This window comes from Zea mays, chromosome 5 (genome assembly GCF_902167145.1).
Source record: "Zea mays cultivar B73 chromosome 5, Zm-B73-REFERENCE-NAM-5.0, whole genome shotgun sequence".
In the NCBI taxonomy this organism is placed as follows: domain Eukaryota; kingdom Viridiplantae; phylum Streptophyta; class Magnoliopsida; order Poales; family Poaceae; genus Zea; species Zea mays.
This window is the reverse complement of record NC_050100.1, coordinates 194359504-194378518: the sequence shown is the minus strand read 5'-3', so window position 1 is coordinate 194378518 and position 19015 is coordinate 194359504. Positions and strand designations below refer to the sequence as shown.

Below are 19015 nucleotides of genomic sequence, written 5' to 3'. Positions count from 1 at the left end.
TAACTTTCTAGAGATTTTTATTTTTTTAGTTGCATCCATTCATATGTATAATACACAACTATTAGAATCAACTATTCAAGTAATCAAAGTTGTCATATGTGTGTTGTGTCCTCAATGCAATGAATGAACCTAAACTTGATTGTGAGCTCAAAACTTATATAACTCAACCATTGGCTCACTAGTTCGTGCATCAGGAAAGGTGCATATATAAGCAAAGCTATTTTGATCATTAATATCTCCTAATATATTGATTTGCTTCATTGAATGATATACAAAAGCATTAATGGAAATAATCCAAGTTGTAAACCATTTGCATATATTCTACGCTATGATTGTTGATTGCAAACATATTTTCATTGAGCCATAAGTAAAAGTTCATCAGTACATGTCATTCTTGAAATGGGTCTTATTGAAACACATAGATTTGCTCTTTTTGTCGTGAATTTGTCTTGTGAAGATTGAATAATTAGATGAAGCAATATCCAAGGGCTAAATCATAATGAACATTCTTTACCATAAAAGTTGTAGTTATGTAATAGAGATGTTTTTTGTGGGTATGCAAGATAGATATCTATACCCATATAGAGCACATTATCTATTTGTAACACATTTGAAACGAACCAGAGGGATTAAAAAAATCTAAGGGGCATGTTCTCGTGGAATTTGGATATCTTCCATTGGAAGTGGCTCTACTTACTATTGGGATTGAATGGCCTATTTCTATCCACAACATTTATGCAATAAATCGTGGACTAAAATGAGAATATCTTATAAGTCGCATATGTTGTGTGGAGGTACATATAATTTATTTTACGGAAACTTACGTGTTAGTATATATCTCTAACATTTACGAAAGGAATCCATTAGACAGAAGTTAAAAATATCTTTGTTTTACAATTTAAATATATATCTCGATACGCAGACATTTACTCGTGGAGAAGACATTAATCTCTTTCAAACTTGTTCCATAGCTACGATGTTATGTTCTAACTTTCTAGAGATTTTTATTTTTTAGTTGCATCCATTCATATGTATAATTCACAACTATTAGAATCAAATATTTAAGTACTCAAAGTTGTCATATGTGTGTTGTGTCCTCAACGCAAAGAATGAACCTAAATTTCATTGTGAGCTCAAAACTTATATAACTCAACCATTGGCACACTAGTTCGTGCATCACGAAAGTTGCATATATAAGCAAAGCTATTTTGGTCATTAATATCACCTAATATATTGACTTGCTTCATTGAATAGTATACAATAGCAATAATGGAAATAATCCAAGTTGTAAATCATTTGCATATATTCTACGCTTCGATTGTTGATTGCAAACATATTTTCATTGAGCCAAAGGTAAAAGTTCATCAATACATGTCATTCTTGAAATGGGTCCTATTGAAACACATAGATTTGCTCTTTTTGTCGTGAATTTGTCTTGTGAAGATTGAATAATTAGATGAAGCAATATCCAAGGGCTAAATCATAATGAACATTCTTTACCATAAAAGTTGTAGTTATGCAATAGAGATGTTTTTTGTGGGTATGCAAGATAGATATCTATACCCATATAGAGCACATTATCTATTTGTATCACATTTGAAACGAACCGGAGGGATTAAAAAAAATCTAGAGGGCATGTTCTCGTGGAATTTGGATATCTTCCATTGGAAGTGCCTCTGCATACTCTTGGGATTGAATGGACTATTTCTGTCCACAACATTTATGAAATAAATCGTGGACTAAAATGAGAATATCTTATAAGTCACATATGGTGTGTGGAGGTACATATAATTTATTTTACGGAAACGTACGCGTTAGTATCTATCTCTAGCATTTACGAAAGGAATCCATTAGACAGAAGTTAAAAATGTCTTTGTTTTACAATTTAAATATATATCTCGATACGCAGACATTTACTCGTGGAGAAGACATATATCTCTAATATTTTTCTCGTACATTATGTATCTATATATTTATTAATATATGCATAAAAGCTAAAATGTGTATATTTTTTCTCCTAAGATCATAAATCGTGTGAGAGAGATGTACTCACAATTAATCCTATAGCACTAGTATTTATCTAGTGGAGTTTACACATGTAGCATACCCCATCCCCAGCCTACCCGTTTGTAGAGGCTCTTCGCTTTCTCTGTCTGGCCTCAGCGCTCCACACTCTTTTGCCCCTTTCCAGTTGTGCATGACCCCATCCCATCCCTTTCACCACCGCCCCTCTTCCTCCTCCCCTAGCTGCACAGCCCCTCGCAGCCAGTTTCCCTCATAACCCGTCGTCCAGAGGGGGCCGTAAGTATCTAATCTTTCTTTTTCCTAGAGAGAGACGGGAGGGAGTCGGGGACTGAGAGAGATGGGTGTAGAAGCAAGAATTCTCCCCAATTCTGTGCCTGAATTGCTTTCTTAGACAAATGACAGCTGCTAGTACTAGTAGTACGTATCTGTAGACCGGAGACAGGAGAGGGACTGTGCGCTAGTCGCGGTACTGGTTAAGTGATGCTGCGATTTTCTATTCCCTCGGTCCTGTGATGTGGTAGATCAACGGAATTTCGTGTTTTTTTGGGCAGGGAATTAAGCAAAGGTGGTGGGGTGGTGGCCATGCTGCACCACCACGGTGGCGCCGGGTCCCCTTACATGGCCCCGACGACGGCTGACACGGGCATGGACCCGTTCTCGCCGACGCCGGCGACGCGGCCCGCTGTGTCTGTCACCGCCATACCACCCCCACCGACGATGCAGTTGCGGCCGGCGGGAGCGGGACCGAGTGCTGATTTCGAGGAATTGCCAGCGGGCGGCGCCGGCGCCGGTGCCGCGGCCAGCCTCCAGGACGACGACATGCAGATGCAGGCCGACTACGGCGCCAGCGCCGCGGGAGCGTCCGGCTCGGGCGGCAACCGGTGGCCGCGCGAGGAGACGCTGGCGCTCATCAGGATCCGGACGGAGATGGACGCCGACTTCCGGAACGCCCCCCTCAAAGCGCCGCTCTGGGAGGACGTCGCCAGGTGAGAAAAGGCACTAGCAAAGCCGTAATAATCCTTTTCCTCCCCCCTCTGCCCGCTGCTGCGGAATGCGGCTAACGCGTCGGTTCCACGGAATTCCACCTCTTCTCCGTCCGGCGTCGCCGGTGAAATGATAGCGAGCTATCCTGTCATCTATCTTTTTACCCGCTGCTTTTTGGCGTAATGCTCCCCGGTTTCTGTGGGATTGGAGCGTAGTGAAGTGGTAGGTGCAGCCAGCGCAGGCGCAGGCCGGACATCTCTCGGCGCCCGGGCAGGGCAGCCGTCTGCCGCGGCGTGATTGTGCGTGCAGGCGCAGGCCGCACAGGCATGGGCAGGGTCTGCAGCCTGCTGCAGTGCACTCTTTTTCTATTCCTCTCTTCCTTTTTAAAAACGCACTTGATTTGGATAATTGGATGGATGCACCAAGTTTTCGTGGGAGGAAGCTAGAGGAATGAAAAGCATCTCGCTGCGCCGGGCTGCCGCTGTCATCACCACTTCAATTACCTTATATATTTGTTTGTTCCTCGGACACGACGATGCCATCAACTTGACATCATCACCACATGTCTGTGCTGATTGATTCCTAACACTACTGATGGCTGATGCTTCCACCGTCGTCGCTTTACATGTCTGTCTCCGATCCGCTTCCAAATTCCAATTCCTTCCGCGTCCGTCCAGTCCCTTTCAAAGAAAGAGGAAGAAGAATGATGCCAAGCTTTGACCACTCACTTCCACGAAAGATACTCCTCCGCACACACACACAACGAAGTCATCACCTCTTGATGACTCGTGAGTCGTGATGGTTGAGACGTGAACGCGAGAAAGAGCTAACAGGTGCGGCCGTGTTGGGGCGCATTTTTTTTCCATGCAGGAAGCTTGCCGGGCTGGGCTACCACCGGAGCGCCAAGAAGTGCAAGGAGAAGTTCGAGAACGTGCACAAGTACTACAAGCGCACCAAGGACGCCCACGCCGGGCGCCAGGACGGCAAGAGCTACCGCTTCTTCTCGCAGCTGGAGGCCCTGCACGCCGCGGCGCCGCAGCCGCAGCCCCCCTCGGGCATGACCACGGTGCAAGCTGGCCCTCATCATCCGATGGCATTGGCATGGACGGCGGGCCCTACGGCGCTGGGCCCTGCCGCTGGCGCCGGCCTGCCGGACCTCAGCTTCTCGTCGATGTCAGGGTCGGAGTCCGAGTACGACTCGGACGACGACGACGACGATGATGCCGGGGAGGAGGGCCTCGGCAGGGGCGAGTACCACAGGGAGATGATGGCGATCTTCGAGGGGATGATGAAGCAGGTCACGGATAAGCAGGACGCCATGCAGCGCGTGTTCCTGGAGACGCTCGAGCGGTGGGAGGCGGAACGCACAGCGCGCGAGGAAGCGTGGCGGCGCCAGGAGGTCGCCCGCATGAACCGCGAGCGCGAGCGGCTCGCCAGGGAGCGCGCCGCCGCGGCCTCCCGCGACGCCGCGCTGATCGCGTTCCTCCAGTGCGTCGGCGGTGGTCAGGGGCAGCCCGTGCGGCTCCCTCCACACAGCGCCGGCGCCAGTGTCGTGCCCGCGCCGCCAAAGCCGGACTGCGCCCCTCCGTCGCCCCGGCTCGACGCGGCTGCCACCTCGCTTCAGCAGCTGGTGCCCGCGCAGCTCAAGGCGGTGGAGGCCTTGGCGTGGGCGGGAGGCGAGGGCGGCGGGTCCACGTCGTCGCGGTGGCCCAAGGAGGAAGTGGAGGCGCTGATCCAGGTGCGGAACGAGAAGGACGAGCAGTACCATGATGCGGGGGGCAAGGGGCCGCTTTGGGAGGACATCGCCGCCGGGATGCGCAGGATCGGGTACAACCGCAGCGCCAAGCGGTGCAAGGAGAAGTGGGAGAACATCAACAAGTACTACAAGAAGGTGAAGGAGAGCAACAAGAGGCGCCCCGAGGACTCCAAGACCTGCCCTTACTTCCACCAGCTCGACGCCATGTACCGCAAGAAACACCGTGGCGACAGAGGCAGAATAACCGCAGCTGGACCGAACATGCAGGACAGCCCGAGCCAGCGCGAGCTCGAGGGAAAGAGCAGCAACGATGTTGACATTGACAACCGGAAGAGTGATGAACAGGGAAACGTGCATACTTCTCCCGTCAGCGGCAACCGTGATACAGCACCAACGACCACCCGGCCGCCAGGTGACGGCGCCAAAAACAAGGTAAGGTCATACATTCACGGTAAAATTTTACATATTTGGAAAAACTAACTAATCACACAAGCTAACCAAAATTTATAATTGACGCTGTGCAGACGGCGGAGGACAACTTGAAACGAACGAATGTGCAGCTCAAGCAACAACAGCATGAGTTTGGAACGGACGAGACGGACAGCGACGACGACATGGCAAGAAACCACACAGCCTACACTGAAGAAGACGACGACGAAGCCAAAATAAAATACAAGATGGATTTCCAGAATCCTAATATGATAGGGAGCAGCAGCAATATGTCTGCACCACCACCACCCGCAGCAGCAGCAGCGACGACGGCTGCGGCACCGACGACTTCAGCTGCCCCAACGAGCAACACCTTCCTTGCCGTTCAGTAGAGGGCAATGCTGCAGGACCGGTGCCAGCTGATCAGCAGTTCAGCACCACCTTTTTCCGGCCCATAATCACCAAGTATACCTGCCCTGCCTTTGAACCATCCGAATACCATTTATTGATTTGTTCTGTGATAAGTACCAGATCATGAAAGGTTAAAAAAAAACTAGTAGTAGTAAGACTGAAGAACAGAAGAGGTACCAGAGGCGCCCAAACAGAAAGTTCTTTTCTTTTTTCTTACCATAGGTCATGTTATACTGTAGCCCATTGCTCACAATTGTACATTCTTGTGTCAGTCTGAACTTCCAGTAATCTTATCCGATAGAAATCGATCGTGGGATTTGGAGCGGTGAATCGACCGTTTGTTTCAGGCATAAATGACCTTTCATTTCAATCGCTCAGATAACATATTGCTGATTCATGGTGTCCAGGCTAGAACTTGTTTGTATAGGCTCTATCAGCACCTCTGAGTAGGACATATTCCCGGATACTGCTAAATATCCTGATCAAAATGCCTCACACACTTTACGTCGATCATTTATTTAGCTTGTTGTATGACATCTATGATATGCTAATTCGTGAAATCATAGTCCTCTTGTTTAATGTGTGTGTTATAAATGTATTTGGGGTACCGTATGGGTCCCATACGAGTATGGGCAAAACTTTGGACTCATGCATGAGTATGAGTTTCTTCTTAGATACAATTTATATTAGTGTGTTTGGGTATGGTTGAGTGGTACCCAATGGGTACACGGCCATTGCCATCTCTATCTGTAATCTGTTTCCCTGCATCGGATATGGTGCTAAGTCAATCCTAATTCCAATCTCTTTTTCAATGTGAAAACTTTAGGTCATGTCCTATTTAGCCGATCTTTCAGAGTTGATTCTCTGTTGAATCCATCAGAAGCTCTACCAAACGAAGCATTGATTCTGTGATTCTCTAGTAGAGTAAATAAGATACCGAGAGCTAAATAAAGAATAGCTTTTTCCTAATTTTATAAAGTAATTCACTATCATGCTTTTGAGAGTTTTACTTCAAGTAAAAAAAATACTTCTCTCATGCAATCTCCGCTTTTATTTTGAATTAGAATTAAATGAAACACTACGAAGAGGTTGTAGTCAGTAGTTTACTCATTCTATCTCTTAAGCTCATTCTCATCTTTTATTCTAAAATTTACTCTATAGATAGTACAATTTATTGTATAAAATAATATTTTGCACGACTCATTCGGCGGAGACAACCTTACTCTCATGCCTTTCACTTACCTGTCAACTGTCATTGGTACCCTCGATATCGACAACGCGCATGGGAGAACTTCGCCACTAGGTGTCACTCTTCAGTGGTACCACCACCACCAGTGGCATCCCGACTCACTACGGCGAGTCTGCAGCGTCACAGGCTCTCTGATGGCTCCAGCATCTCTCGAGTGAGTCTACAGCGTCACATGAGTGGAGTAGATTGAATGAGGTAGTTTGAGAGTCCAAAAACTGGAGTAGATTAAAGGGGCTAAAATCCCCTTATTCAAAAATGAATAAGGACGGAATTTCAGCCCCCCAATCACCTTCGGTTTAGTGACTCCCAAACTAGCCATGAAGGTGGGAAGGTGTTCAATCGCGGTCAAACCGTGAGCTAGTATTGCCGCTACAGGAAGCGCGGACGTCGTGGTCGTTTGTCTGGCTCTTCACACAAATACATGGTTACGCTAGGAAACCAAACAATTTTATGGGATCCTCTATGCCTAGAGATGGCAATGGAGATCCGATCCCCGATTCTCCGCGGGGAATTCCTCTTTTAGGGAATGAGAATGAGAAAGAAACTTCCCCCGCGGGATATAAACTAGAAAAATTTATCTCCCGATGGGTAAACGGGGATGGGGCCACATTCCCTGCGGGGGACCCGTTAAACGTGCACGCGACTATGTGTTTTGTACTAGTTAACGACAAAAATAAATAATTTCCTTGTCAAGAGACCACTAATTGTTCAAATGTGTTCATTTTGATGTATGCATAATAATTTCTTACATCTGACAATGTGTATAAATGACAATGTTTAACATTAATAAGAAAAAATATATGTCCTAACTATAATTTAAATGGAGATGGGAATCTCCGTTGGGATTTATCTCCACAGAAAACAGGGATGGGAAAGAAATGTTTCCCGTTAGCGTTCGTGGGGATCCATGGATGAATTTTTTTTGTCACAGAACAGAGATGAGGAGCTATTTCCGGCTGGGAATTCTCCATTGACATCCCTATCTATGCGATAGCTGGTTGGCCCCTTGATATCATCATCAATTAAAGTACTAGTAAACAGCACGAAATGAATGATGTAACCTAGCTGATGCAGTCATGCTACATGTCCCAATCAGAGTAGTTGCCACCGTTCCTCGGGCTCTCGTCCTGGCTCTCCTATTCACAGTTTCGGGCCGTCCGGCAAGCATAAACTCAGCTTGAAAATTTGTACTAGTATATACGCTGCAAGCCTGCAAAGGGCAGACGCGTTTAATTCGTCCAAAGCATGTTCAAGTACCGTGGGGCGCGGGCAGTCATTAGTCAAAAGTCTCAAGTACTCCTCCTGTATCTCCGTTCGGGCAGTCAACATCTGAAGCGCGTCTGCAATTCTGCATACGCTGGGCGCCCTGCTGTTTCTGAATCCTCCTCCATACTCTTCACCAGCAGCAGCAGGACGACAGGTTCTTCAGCTCGCCGTGGCGAATTCCGTGTGTGAATGTGACCTCCACTTCTATATCTACCCTGCAAAACATGTGATGTCGTACGCTTACGAATATGAAACCACTAATCCCCATGCTCCCCAGCTAGCGCTCCTCCAATACGAAGACGAGCTGCGTGATCTGGCTACAGGAATCTCAGTGGGGGCCATGTGGCCCAGCCACACGCGGGCGCAACCACCAGCGCTGTTTATTAATTTTTTTTCACCGCCTGCCTGTGCGTGCCGCGGTAAGCGAGCAGAGCACGCCGGCCCGTTGGAAAAAGTGGGACGCCTGTCACCTGGACACTTCCATTTGGGACGTTACTCGCCATAGGATTCGGATCCACTGGAAAAAAAGTTTATATCTAGCTGCTATGAACATGGCCCATGACCTTGCAGCCAGGAAAGGCCGCTCTGACAGCAGCTGAAAAGGAGCCCTCGAACTGGTGCCGGTGGCACGTCGCACTCCACGGTCGATCCGGTGGCGCCTCTGCCGCTGACGCGGAGGAAAATACTAGCCAAATCAACATTCCGGCACCAGACGGCTGCAGAGCGCATTATTGCTGATATATTTTTACCGGTGAAAAAGGAAAAGCGCATGCCGAGCCAAGGTGCAGGGCGGCAGCCGGCAGGCGCGCGCGACGCTCCGGCGGAATAGAATTGTGGGGGGCGTGCGTGACGACAGCACGCAGATGCATCACGCATCTCAACGGGAGGAGCTGCTCACCCCGTCGCCTTTTGCCCTTTTCTTTATGTGCTCCGCGCGCCACTGATTAGTTGAGGTCCACTAGGCACTAGCTGCGGCCTGCCGCCTGCGGGCGCTGGGCATCCAGTCCCGCCCCCCGCGTCGACGTCGTATATAACGACGGGCGCCAGAAGCCGTTCGGTGATCTGGCCACCCGAGCACGGCCAAAAAGGCGCTCGCCCAGCGCTTCACCAGATAGAGCAACACAGCTCAGCTCAGCTCAGCCTCGGACCAGCAGCCGGCGTGCGGAGCTGCGGTGCGGCGTCGTGCGTGCGCCAGAACAGGATGCTGCCCGCCGGGTGCGGCCTCCTCTCGTGCCTCCGCCTCGACAAGCAGGGCGACGCGGGCCGAACCGACCCCCGCGTCGCGGACGAGCCCGCCGCGTCGCTCGGCAAGGGCAGCGGGTCGTCGGCCAGGCGGTTCGCGTGGGCCGAGATCGAGTCCGTCACGGCGGGCTTCTCCTCCCGCGTCATCGGCCAGGGCGGCTTCAGCACCGTCTACCTGGCCTGCCTCTCCTCCTCCCGCCTCGGCGCCGTCAAGGTGCAGCGCAGCAGCGAGCGCCTCCACCGCGCCTTCCGCCAGGAGCTCCACGTGCTCCTCTCGCTCCGCCACCCGCACATCGTCCGCCTGCTCGGCTACTGCGACGAACGAGGTATATAACAAGACGCGAACCAACCACCGACTGATCAGCTCCACAGCTCCACTGAGCGGGAGCTTCCAAGTCACGTAGATAGATGAGCTAGGAGCTAACACGAGTTTCTTTTCTCTCTCTCTCTCTCCCTCTCTTTCTGCGTGCGTACGTGCAGAGGAAGGCGTGTTGGTCTTTGAGTACGCACCGAACGGCGACCTCCACGAGAGGCTCCACGGCAGCGGCAAGGCGCCGCTCCCGTGGGCGCGCCGCATGGCGGTGGCGTTCCAGGTGGCCATGGCGCTGGAGCACCTCCACGAGAGCCGCGACCCGGCGGTGATCCACGGCGACGTGAAGGCCTCCAACGTGCTGCTGGACGCCAGCCTCGACGCCAAGCTCTGCGACCTGGGCTTCGCGCACGTGGGCTTCTCGGCCGCGCTCCAGCCGCCGGAGGCCAGCGGGGCCAGGGCCAGGGCGTCGTCGGCGCCGCGCGCCGTCGTCATGGGCTCCCCGGGCTACGTGGACCCGCACTTCCTCCGCTCCGGCGTCGCCACCAAGAAGGGCGACGTGTACAGCTTCGGCGTGCTGCTGCTCGAGCTCCTCACGGGGAGGGAGGCCATATGCGCCGACACGGGGCGCCGGCTCGCCGCCGCGGTGGGTCCTACGCTCGGCGAAGGAAGAGTAGCGGAGGCAGTGGACCGGAGGCTCGGAGACGAGTACGACACGCACGAGGCGGCCACCGTGGCGGCGCTTGCGCTGCGGTGCATCGGCGACGGCCCCGGGACGCGGCCCTCCATGGTGGAGGTGGTTCGCGAGCTCCAGGAGAAGACGACCGCGCTGATCTCGGCCGCTGGATGCAAACCTGCCGGCAAGATGGGTTCCTGAGCTGTATTGTCGGCCGAAGAAGACCGTAAATACCATTAGCTTTGTTTAGAGAGAGTAGAAGGTGAAGGTAATGTTTTTTTATTTATTTTACTTATATAAGTTTCTTGATGTAGTGGATTAGTAGTAGTTGAATCGGATTACATAGAAAAATTTCCGTGATGTCAGAGTTCGTTGCAGAGAGTCTCGTTAATCAAATCGCCAAAATAAGCTCGTCCAATCCGTTGAAGATTGATGTGATCTACTCTACGACATGTGACGTCATCTCGCGCGTACTTTGAGATGGCTTTTTTGGTTGTTAGTCAAGTCGCTGATCCTGAACAATAAGGAATTGAATAGATCTTGATCGGTAGGGGTACGTAACATGCAAATGGCGATCAGTTTCAGAAGCTATTCCAAAAGATGAATTTTGAGCGTATATATAAAAACCATGTTTTGGACCTTTAATAGTTGATGCCACGTGGCGGTACTCCTTAGATCATGTTTAGATTCAACAGAGCTAATAATGAAACACTAAATTTAGTTAAAACATCCAAACGGTGCTGCTTATGATTCGGCTATTAGCTACTTTTAGCAAACTAGGACCGCATAGGTGGAGATGACAACCTCCGTCTCACTCTTTTTGGCGAAATAGGAGAAGGGCGAGAGGTTGCCTAGCAGCCCAGTGAGCATTCCCTGAAGCGTGCAATCAAATCCGTCAAAATGAGCGTCACAGATAGGCACAGAGGAGGTGAAATCTGAGACGCGAATTGGGGACCGTACGAACCACAACACGACGAAGAGCGCGGTCTCGTGGCCGACGAGGAGGTTGTGGGCGTTGAGGATGTCCGTGGGAGTTGGAGGAAGAGGAAGGGAATGTTGGCCACGCTGGTGAACTTTGTCGTCATGGAGTTCGACTGCTGGTACTTCTTCGAGTCCTGCGTGGCACCCCAACCCAAGCCAGGCAGTTCGAAGCAGTCGATCGATCCATCATGCGACATCCCACCACAAATGACAGGAGGGAAGGGATACGAAAGGGTACCTGGAGAACCGGCTTGGAGGCAGTGACTGCGACGACAAGGGGTGGGTCATGCTGGCGCAGTTGGTGGAGGGGCATGAGTTGGTGGTACGATACGCGGGGCTTGGACGCGAGGGGTTTTAGGAGGAGGGCATGGGGTGCGGCCGCGAGTGGGTTGCCTCCCACGAGAGCGTGGCGGTAGAAGGACGGGGACGCCAGGCGGAGCGGGAGACCGACGACGACGACATGAATGTTGGCTGAGTGATGATGGGTGTGCGGTCGCAGAGTCCAGGCATCTCGGGGGTGGCGCTGGAGCAGGGGGAGTAGGTGTCGGGGTCGCAGATTTTGGGTATTCTGGGGGTGCGCGTGGGGAGGGGTGGGCACAGGGGCGGCAGTCGCAGCTCCGAGGCCGGGGAAATGGGAGCGTCAGGCTAGGGAGGCAGCCATAGTGGAGGAGGGTGACGAGGTTTTAGCAGAGGGAGGTTTGGTTGGTTGACGAGCGGAGCGCACCGACAGGATGAGGATAGGGCGGGGGCATGGTTGTGTCATGGTCTACACTATTGTCTTAATATATAGTAGAGATAGAGATTAACTAATAGTTAGCTAGCTATTTATTAGCGAGCTAACTATTATGTTTAGTGTATTCAAACATCCCTTAGTTAACTTTGCATGTGCCCTTATAAACACGACGAACGCTTACAAAATGGAGTTTACTGAACGCTGCAGCATGTGCTTTCATATGCTCCACATGTGGTTTCTTGGACTTCTAAGTGGTGGATAAGAGGGACTGAAAGAGAGTAGTTTACATCCGGGATGCACAGATTTTTTTTTTCCCCTTCGGACCGGCTGCCGCTGGTGACACCCCAACTAACAGCATTTACATCTAGACGAGACGACCCGCAGAACCAATTAACAAATCGCTAATCCTCCAGAACGGGCAGCACATACGGCCAACGCGAAACGGATGTGCCGTGCAATTGTAACCGTTAATTAACAAATCTGCTGCTGGAGATGTTGGTTAGGCACGCAGCTGCTTGCAAGTTGCGTGTTTCAGCAAAAGGGCGCTTTTAATTTGCTCTACTGGTCGTAGATTGCAACTGCAAGGCATGGAATGCGTTGCGTCGCTCTGTTTGTTGTGTGGTGTGGTGTGGTGTGGTGGATTGGATGGAGTAAAACGCAGCGGTCCACCTACAACTTAATACTGCTGTCAGTGTCAGACTGTCAGGCATGTATATCTGCTGCTAGCTCGTGCTTAAGCTAGTATATATGTTTGGTGTAGTAGATCCGTAGATGCAAGCTCGTGCCGGAAGCAGTAGATGCAGGTTAGCAGGAACACTGCGGGCAGATTATAAAGGCTGGCAGTGGCAGGACGAGGACTACACACTACTGAATTGAATACAGATACTCCCTCCAGTGCAGTAAAGGTAGTCGTTTAGGACATGATTGTGCATACCAAGGAGTGATTAATTATCATAAAGTTTTCCATGTTTGCTCCTATTAAATAGGAATATAGGTGCATTAATGTCACCAAAACAATCAGGCTTGATTGGTTGCTGCAGCAGCTCCAAGGCATTCTAGACTGGAGGTCTCAAGTTTGATTCCTCTTAAGTGCATCTTTTTTTGTGCAATTACTAGGGGCAACAGCGTCCAAATCCCAGACCCACGCGCACTATAACTTCTTTTTGTGCACGCTCGGTCACGCGCAGGATGACTTTCTTTTTTTGTGCAATTACTAGGGGCAACAACGTCCAAATCTCAGACCCACGCGCACTATAACTTCTTTTTGTGCACGCTCGGTCACGCGCAGGATGACTTCTTTTACTGCACCGGAGGGAGTACAGGCCACGGCGGCGGAAGCTGGTGAGCGTTTAGCGCTTCGCTCCATCGCCAATCACATGCGAGTGAGATCAGATCTCATCGCGGGAGCAACTCTCGCCAATACTAGGTGCTGCTGTGTTCATGCTTTCTAGTCTGCTTGATTTGCCTGGTCACACTGACAGGCTGGTCTAGCGTGGAAGCCTCCGACTCTGTTAACGGCACATGGCCAATTTTGCCTAGTCTCACTCGTACCTGTTCAGTTTGGCGAGGCCGCGGATGGCGTGTGACATTATTTGCTCTATTTTATTTGTTTGTTTATTCCGGAGAAAGAATTATAGTACAGTTTCAGGGATGTCGAAATGGGCAATGGCAATGCTGCGTGACTCTCGTGATTTTATTTTAAATCAGTGTATGAACAGGAACAGTTGACGTTGATATGTTGTCACCATACCCCGGTTCTCCGTTTTTTTAAAAAAGAAATGTTTTTCCCCCTTCCGTTAACCTTCAAGTAGTAACCGACCTCCGAGCACTAGTTTCAGTAATTTGATAGCGTTCGCCGTTCAACTCTCTTTTCTTTATATTTATTTTATTTGTTTATTGTACCTATTTGTATTTACGTGGGCAAAAAATGACAAGCGACAGCAAAAAAAATGCGATTGGGCCGACAAAGACGCCCAAATGATGATGGGCCATAATGGAAGGGAAGCTGTAGCCCGCCGAGGACATAAAAATGTCCCATTTGCACAAACCCTATTTGGGTCTGGGCAGGCCTCGGGAACTGAAAAAAATTTTTATTATTTGTAGTTTGTTTGTCAAGATCATCTCAGGAAAAAAAAAATGTCTAGAGAGATTTCTGGTCTCCTAAACAAGTCGACATTTCTAGCCTTCTAAAGAAAAGAAAGCGGTTTCTAGAATTCTAGACCTGTCCAAATTTTGTAACGTTGTCGGCTCAAATATACGCCTACTATACTAACTTTTATATTAAAACTGCTAAACCTGTCCCATGCATTATATTAGTGCCGCTGGTTGTATCTGTCAGCAGTCAGCACCAGCGCCTCTCTACAAAACCCAACAGCACCAACTGTACCCATGTCGCCCCGGTGACGTAGAACCACTCGGCCGTGGGGGACCCCTGCAGGCTAACTGGATTCATTGATGAACGAGCCACGTACGGCTGCCAAGTCCCCAGCCACACACACTGGCACGCCGAGCACTATATAGCACGTGTTCGCGTGCACCGGCGGCAACCACAGCCCAGGCTCGAGACTACAACGTTACAGCACAACACACTGCTGCACGTACATACGCAGATAGAGACCAGCAGCAAGCTCGATCGAGACTCGAGAGGCATGGGGAGTGTACCGGAGGAGAAGGCCAAGCTGGGCTTCGGCGGCCTGGTGGGCGACCTGAGGGAGGTGTACGAGAGCGGCAGGACGCAGGGCCTGGAGTGGCGGCAGTCGCAGCTCAGGGGCCTCGTCAGGCTCCTGGAGGAGAAGGAGGAGGAGATCTTCGACGTGCTCCACGAGGACCTGGGGAAGCACCGCGGCGAGGCCTTCAGAGACGAGGTTGGTTGGTTGGTTTCTCTGCGTTAGTTGTGCGTTAAACGAGCCCTCTGGTGTTATGGTCATTCGCTCGTGTTTAGGTTGGGGTTCTGAAGAAGTCCGTCGTCGACAAGCTGCAAAACCTCAAGAACTGGGCGGCTCCGGAGAAGGCAAGCACTCTCTCTCTCTCTCTCTCGCTCGCTCGCTCTGGCTAGCTAAGACGCAGGAGCTTGTGCCTGCAAGTAGGGAGATGGACATGCATTTCGCCATGGCTTAACACTACTTGCGTCTACAGGCTCACACGCCGCTCGTTGCCTTCCCGGCGACCGCGCTGGTGGTGCCAGAGCCGCTCGGGGTCGTGCTCGTCTTCTCATGCTGGAACCTCCCAATAGGTGAGGCCCGACGACGATCTCTTTGCTTCTACTACTCTTTTCCAACATCGAACAGTGGCCAAGCTAGCCCGCTGCAAATTATTCCTGATGCACAGCACAGCTTAAGAAAACAAATAATTTAGAAATACATACGATGAGAATTTGAGTCTAGCTAGTAGCATTTCTCGATTTTATCCTACTGTGCACCGGCCGGCACCTGATAGCGAACCTATCTATACTCTCTCTGGAAACTGGGAGAGAGACGACGCTGATGGTCTGACTCAGAACAGTAAACCGCAATTAATCTAGCTAGCTAGAAGAAAAATACCTGCATAATATGTACTAGTATGTTTCTCCTATTTAAGTGTCATTTAGTATCGATGACTGAGACGTTTCAATGTCTGCTCAAAATGATATAGCAGTCAGAGATCATACGAATTTTAATTATGCACGTTCATAGGTATATGTTTTACGTGGTACGACTGATGGTTACTACTCCATTAACAATTTAGATGTGTGTTTTAAACATCTCTTTCCAAAATGCAAATGAAGAGACGTTTATATTGATTCTATTGCTGACAACCCATTAATTGCTACTAGTTGCCCTTGCACTGTTGCACAGCATGAATTGCCCGAGAACTTAACGAAAAGTCCAACTCAAGGTCCAAAGGCTAGCTAGTACGTGTAGTCACTCATTGGTACGGTGCAGAGCTAGCGTAAACAGCCGGTGATATCGTGACAACCAAGCTGGCTGATGGCGACGGTGCGTCCGTCGTCCCCTTTGTGAATCGTGCATGACAGGTAGATATCGTGCGTGTGTTCTTCTCTCCCGCTTGTCCTTAGGGCTCCGTGAAAGAAACTAACCGTTTCCTAGTCCAATCATCTTCACTCATGTTTCGATCTGTCACGCGCCGCCGTCCAGTGAGCAGTACTGAAACCCACCCACCATGTTTTGTCTTTGTTCCACGTGTCTGTGCACAGGCCTAGCTCTGGAACCGCTCTCGGGAGCCCTGGCGGCCGGCAACGCCGTGGTGGTGAAGCCGTCGGAGCTCGCGCCGGCCACCTCGGCGTTCCTCGCGGCCAACATACCCAAGTACCTGGACTCCAAGGCCGTGAAGGTGGTGGAGGGCGGGCCGGAGGTGGGGGAGAAGCTCATGGAGCACCGATGGGACAAGGTTCTCTTCACTGGTAATGAACTATACGTAATGCATGAGCGTGTATGTGACGAAGGCTCGCTATCTGCGTTACCACCTGTTATAGATGTCCAAACGGGCCACCCGGCATGGACCCGGCCCGAACCCGTTTCGGCCCGGTACGAATAGGGCCGGGCCAGGCACGGCCCGTTGATGCTTCGGGCCGGGTCGGGCTGGCCCACGTGCCTAGAGACATGCCCAAACCCGGCACGCACAGGGAAAAATCGTGCCGGGCCGGCCCGTTGGCCCGGTGGGCCTCAACGGACCGGGCCGGGCACTGGCCCGAACCAACAGTAGAACGGTATATAAATACATATATTTAACATAATTAATCATATATAATAACATATTATTTATATATATTAAGACAACAAAATATTTATGTATGCATTTTATATTTATGTATGCATTTTATATATGTTTGGCCGCGTATTTAGTATTTACATACTATGAGAGAATTAAATGTATTTACATATTTAGTATTTACATAAATATGCGGGCCGCCGTCGTGCCGACCCATTTATCGTGCCGGGCCGGGCCAAAGCACGCGGGCCGCCGTATGTGCCCATACCCGGCCCGCTAAACGGGCCGTGCCGGCCCGGGCCCGTAACCGACCGTGCCGGGCCGTGTTTGGACCGGGCTAAATTCGTGCCGTGCCACGGGCCAAACGGGCGGCCCGCACTGTTTGGACATCTATACCACCTGTTGTCTCTCTCACTCTCAGGCAGCAGCCGCGTTGGGCGCCTTATCATGGCCCAGGCCGCCAAGCACCTCACCCCGGTGGCGCTGGAGCTCGGCTCCAAGTGCCCCTGCATCGTCGACTGGCTTGACAGCGACAGGGACAGCCAGGTCCCTCATCACTGCCTTTAATTTGTTGGTTCCTTCTCCACAAGACCACAACCATAGAATCATCTCATCATGTGTACAGGTAGCTGTGAATCGCATCATCGGAGCGAAATGGTCCACCTGTTCCGGCCAAGCCTGCATCGCCATCGACTACCTGCTGGTGGAGGAGGAGTTTGCTCCGATTCTGGTCCGTCCCCGATCGATATCATCCTCCCAACCCCATCTGCAGTCTCGCTAGCTGTTGCCTGACAAACATCTTCAGATCGAGATGCTCAAGTCGACGCTGGAGAGGTTCTTCACCAAGCCAGAGTACATGGCGCGCATCCTGAACGAGAAGCAGTTCCAGAGGCTGAGCGGCTTCCTGGCCGACCGCAGGGTGGCGTCTTCCGTGGTCCACGGCGGCCACTTCAACCCCAAGACGCTGTAAGCTAGCAGGCACCCAAGCACGCTTCGATCGTCGCCTTTCGCTCCCATGCCAACGATGCTTGACGCCGTGCATGTTCCCCGTTGCGGTTGTGCAGGAGCATGGAGCCCACGCTTCTGCTCAACCCTCCGCTCGACTCCGACATCATGACGGAGGAGATATTCGGCCCGCTGCTCCCGATCATCACGGTGCTGCTCACTGACACTTCCCTTCCCTGGATGATTCGATCTGAGTGCTGAATCATGATGCACCGTGTCTGCTGTGTGTTTTCCAGGTGAAGAAGATCGAAGACAGCATCAAGTTCCTCAGGTCCAAGCCCAAGCCGCTGGCGATCTACGCCTTCACCAGGAACGAGAAGCTGAAGCAACGCATCATAGACGAGACGTCGTCGGGGAGCATCACGTTCAACGACGCCATCGTGCAGGTGCGCAGAGCACACTCACTTCTTGTACGGAAATTGACAAACATTTGGTGCGCAGAGCACACCGATCGATCACCCAGACATTTTGTTCCAGTATGGCCTGGACAGCATCCCGTTCGGTGGCGTGGGGCACAGCGGGTTCGGCCAGTACCACGGCAAGTACTCGTTTGACATGTTCAGCCACAAGAAGGCGGTGCTCAAGAGGAGCTTCCTCGTCGAGTTCATGTTCCGCTACCCGCCGTGGGACGAGACCAAGATCGGAATGCTCAGGCGCGTCTACCGCTTCGACTACGTCTCGCTCTTCCTCGCGCTCATCGGCCTCAGGAGATGAAGCAGACGGCGGAGAGTGCGTGAACAATCGAGCCAACAGAATTTGCACCCACACCCAACACACAGTTGCTAGTGGTCAATTGTCGTTCATACTGATCGATGAATATGTAATTGTCCCTTCTGTACACCAAAACGTCTGTAGTGTCGTTTACTCGTTTTATACGTGTCTGTCTATTTATCGCACCAAAAGATATTTAATAATAATGGATTATTATCTTTCTAGTTTGTGCTCTTCTTGAACAATCGCCACATTCCGACAACCATCATCCTTAAACACCCCCCCCCCCCCCCCCCACTCAGGCTATTCCATTCCTTAGTTATTGTCCTTTGAACAAGGCCTTCTGAAGGCACTAAGGAAACATGTAACATTTTTTTTCAAAAAAAAAGGCTACAATAAAACTAAAATTTTTTGTTCATTTTTCTAGATTATTATATAGAAATAACGGACACTGAAGTCATTTGGGGAGGCGTGTCACTGTATGAAACAACAAAGATTCTGAAAGTGGATAGTTAGGTTTTTTTATGACT

The 19015-nt window shown here is 50.6% G+C and overlaps 3 protein-coding genes across 5 annotated transcripts; all 3 read left to right on the top strand.

Annotated features, from left to right (window-relative positions):
* The first annotated feature begins 2117 nt into the window (after positions 1–2117).
* Positions 2118–6184, top strand: LOC100279784 (uncharacterized). 2 transcript variants are annotated; one of them, XM_008645259.4, is made up of 4 exons: positions 2118–2301; positions 2577–3011; positions 3880–5197; positions 5290–6184. In XM_008645259.4, the coding sequence occupies exons 2-4, from the start codon at positions 2608–2610 to the stop codon at positions 5584–5586; spliced, it is 2019 nt and encodes a 672-aa protein (XP_008643481.1). In that variant the 5' UTR covers positions 2118–2301; positions 2577–2607; the 3' UTR covers positions 5587–6184. The 2 variants fall into 2 exon arrangements, with proteins under 2 accessions (XP_008643481.1, NP_001146214.1); NM_001152742.1 differs by lacking the exon at positions 2118–2301 and adding an exon at positions 2333–2491 and having other exon boundaries at positions 5290–5933.
* Positions 6185–9179: 2995 nt separating this feature from the next.
* On the top strand, positions 9180–10764 carry LOC100283188 (protein kinase APK1A). The gene is made up of 2 exons (NM_001156090.2): positions 9180–9688; positions 9843–10764. Exons 1-2 carry the CDS (start codon positions 9322–9324, stop codon positions 10547–10549), a joined length of 1074 nt encoding a protein of 357 aa, NP_001149562.1. The 5' UTR covers positions 9180–9321; the 3' UTR covers positions 10550–10764.
* Positions 10765–14570: 3806 nt separating this feature from the next.
* On the top strand, positions 14571–18748 carry LOC100280692 (uncharacterized). 2 transcript variants are annotated; one of them, XM_008645350.2, is made up of 10 exons: positions 14571–14926; positions 15004–15072; positions 15198–15294; positions 16255–16461; positions 17191–17315; positions 17395–17499; positions 17575–17735; positions 17834–17924; positions 18011–18160; positions 18238–18748. In XM_008645350.2, the coding sequence occupies exons 1-10, from the start codon at positions 14711–14713 to the stop codon at positions 18724–18726; spliced, it is 1710 nt and encodes a 569-aa protein (XP_008643572.1). In that variant the 5' UTR covers positions 14571–14710; the 3' UTR covers positions 18727–18748.
* Positions 18749–19015: the final 267 nt, after the last annotated feature.

Coding starts and splice junctions, on each gene's coding strand:
- LOC100279784 (XM_008645259.4), top strand. CDS start 2,608: ATGCTGCACCACCACGGTGGCGCCGGGTCCCCTTACATGGCCCCGACG. Junction 3,012..3,879: donor CTCTGGGAGGACGTCGCCAG/GTGAGAAAAGGC, acceptor TTTTCCATGCAG/GAAGCTTGCCGGGCTGGGCT. Junction 5,198..5,289: donor GTGACGGCGCCAAAAACAAG/GTAAGGTCATAC, acceptor GACGCTGTGCAG/ACGGCGGAGGACAACTTGAA.
- LOC100280692 (XM_008645350.2), top strand. CDS start 14,711: ATGGGGAGTGTACCGGAGGAGAAGGCCAAGCTGGGCTTCGGCGGCCTG. Junction 17,736..17,833: donor CACTTCAACCCCAAGACGCT/GTAAGCTAGCAG, acceptor GCGGTTGTGCAG/GAGCATGGAGCCCACGCTTC. Junction 17,925..18,010: donor CGCTGCTCCCGATCATCACG/GTGCTGCTCACT, acceptor TGTGTTTTCCAG/GTGAAGAAGATCGAAGACAG.
- LOC100283188 (NM_001156090.2), top strand. CDS start 9,322: ATGCTGCCCGCCGGGTGCGGCCTCCTCTCGTGCCTCCGCCTCGACAAG. Junction 9,689..9,842: donor CGGCTACTGCGACGAACGAG/GTATATAACAAG, acceptor GCGTACGTGCAG/AGGAAGGCGTGTTGGTCTTT.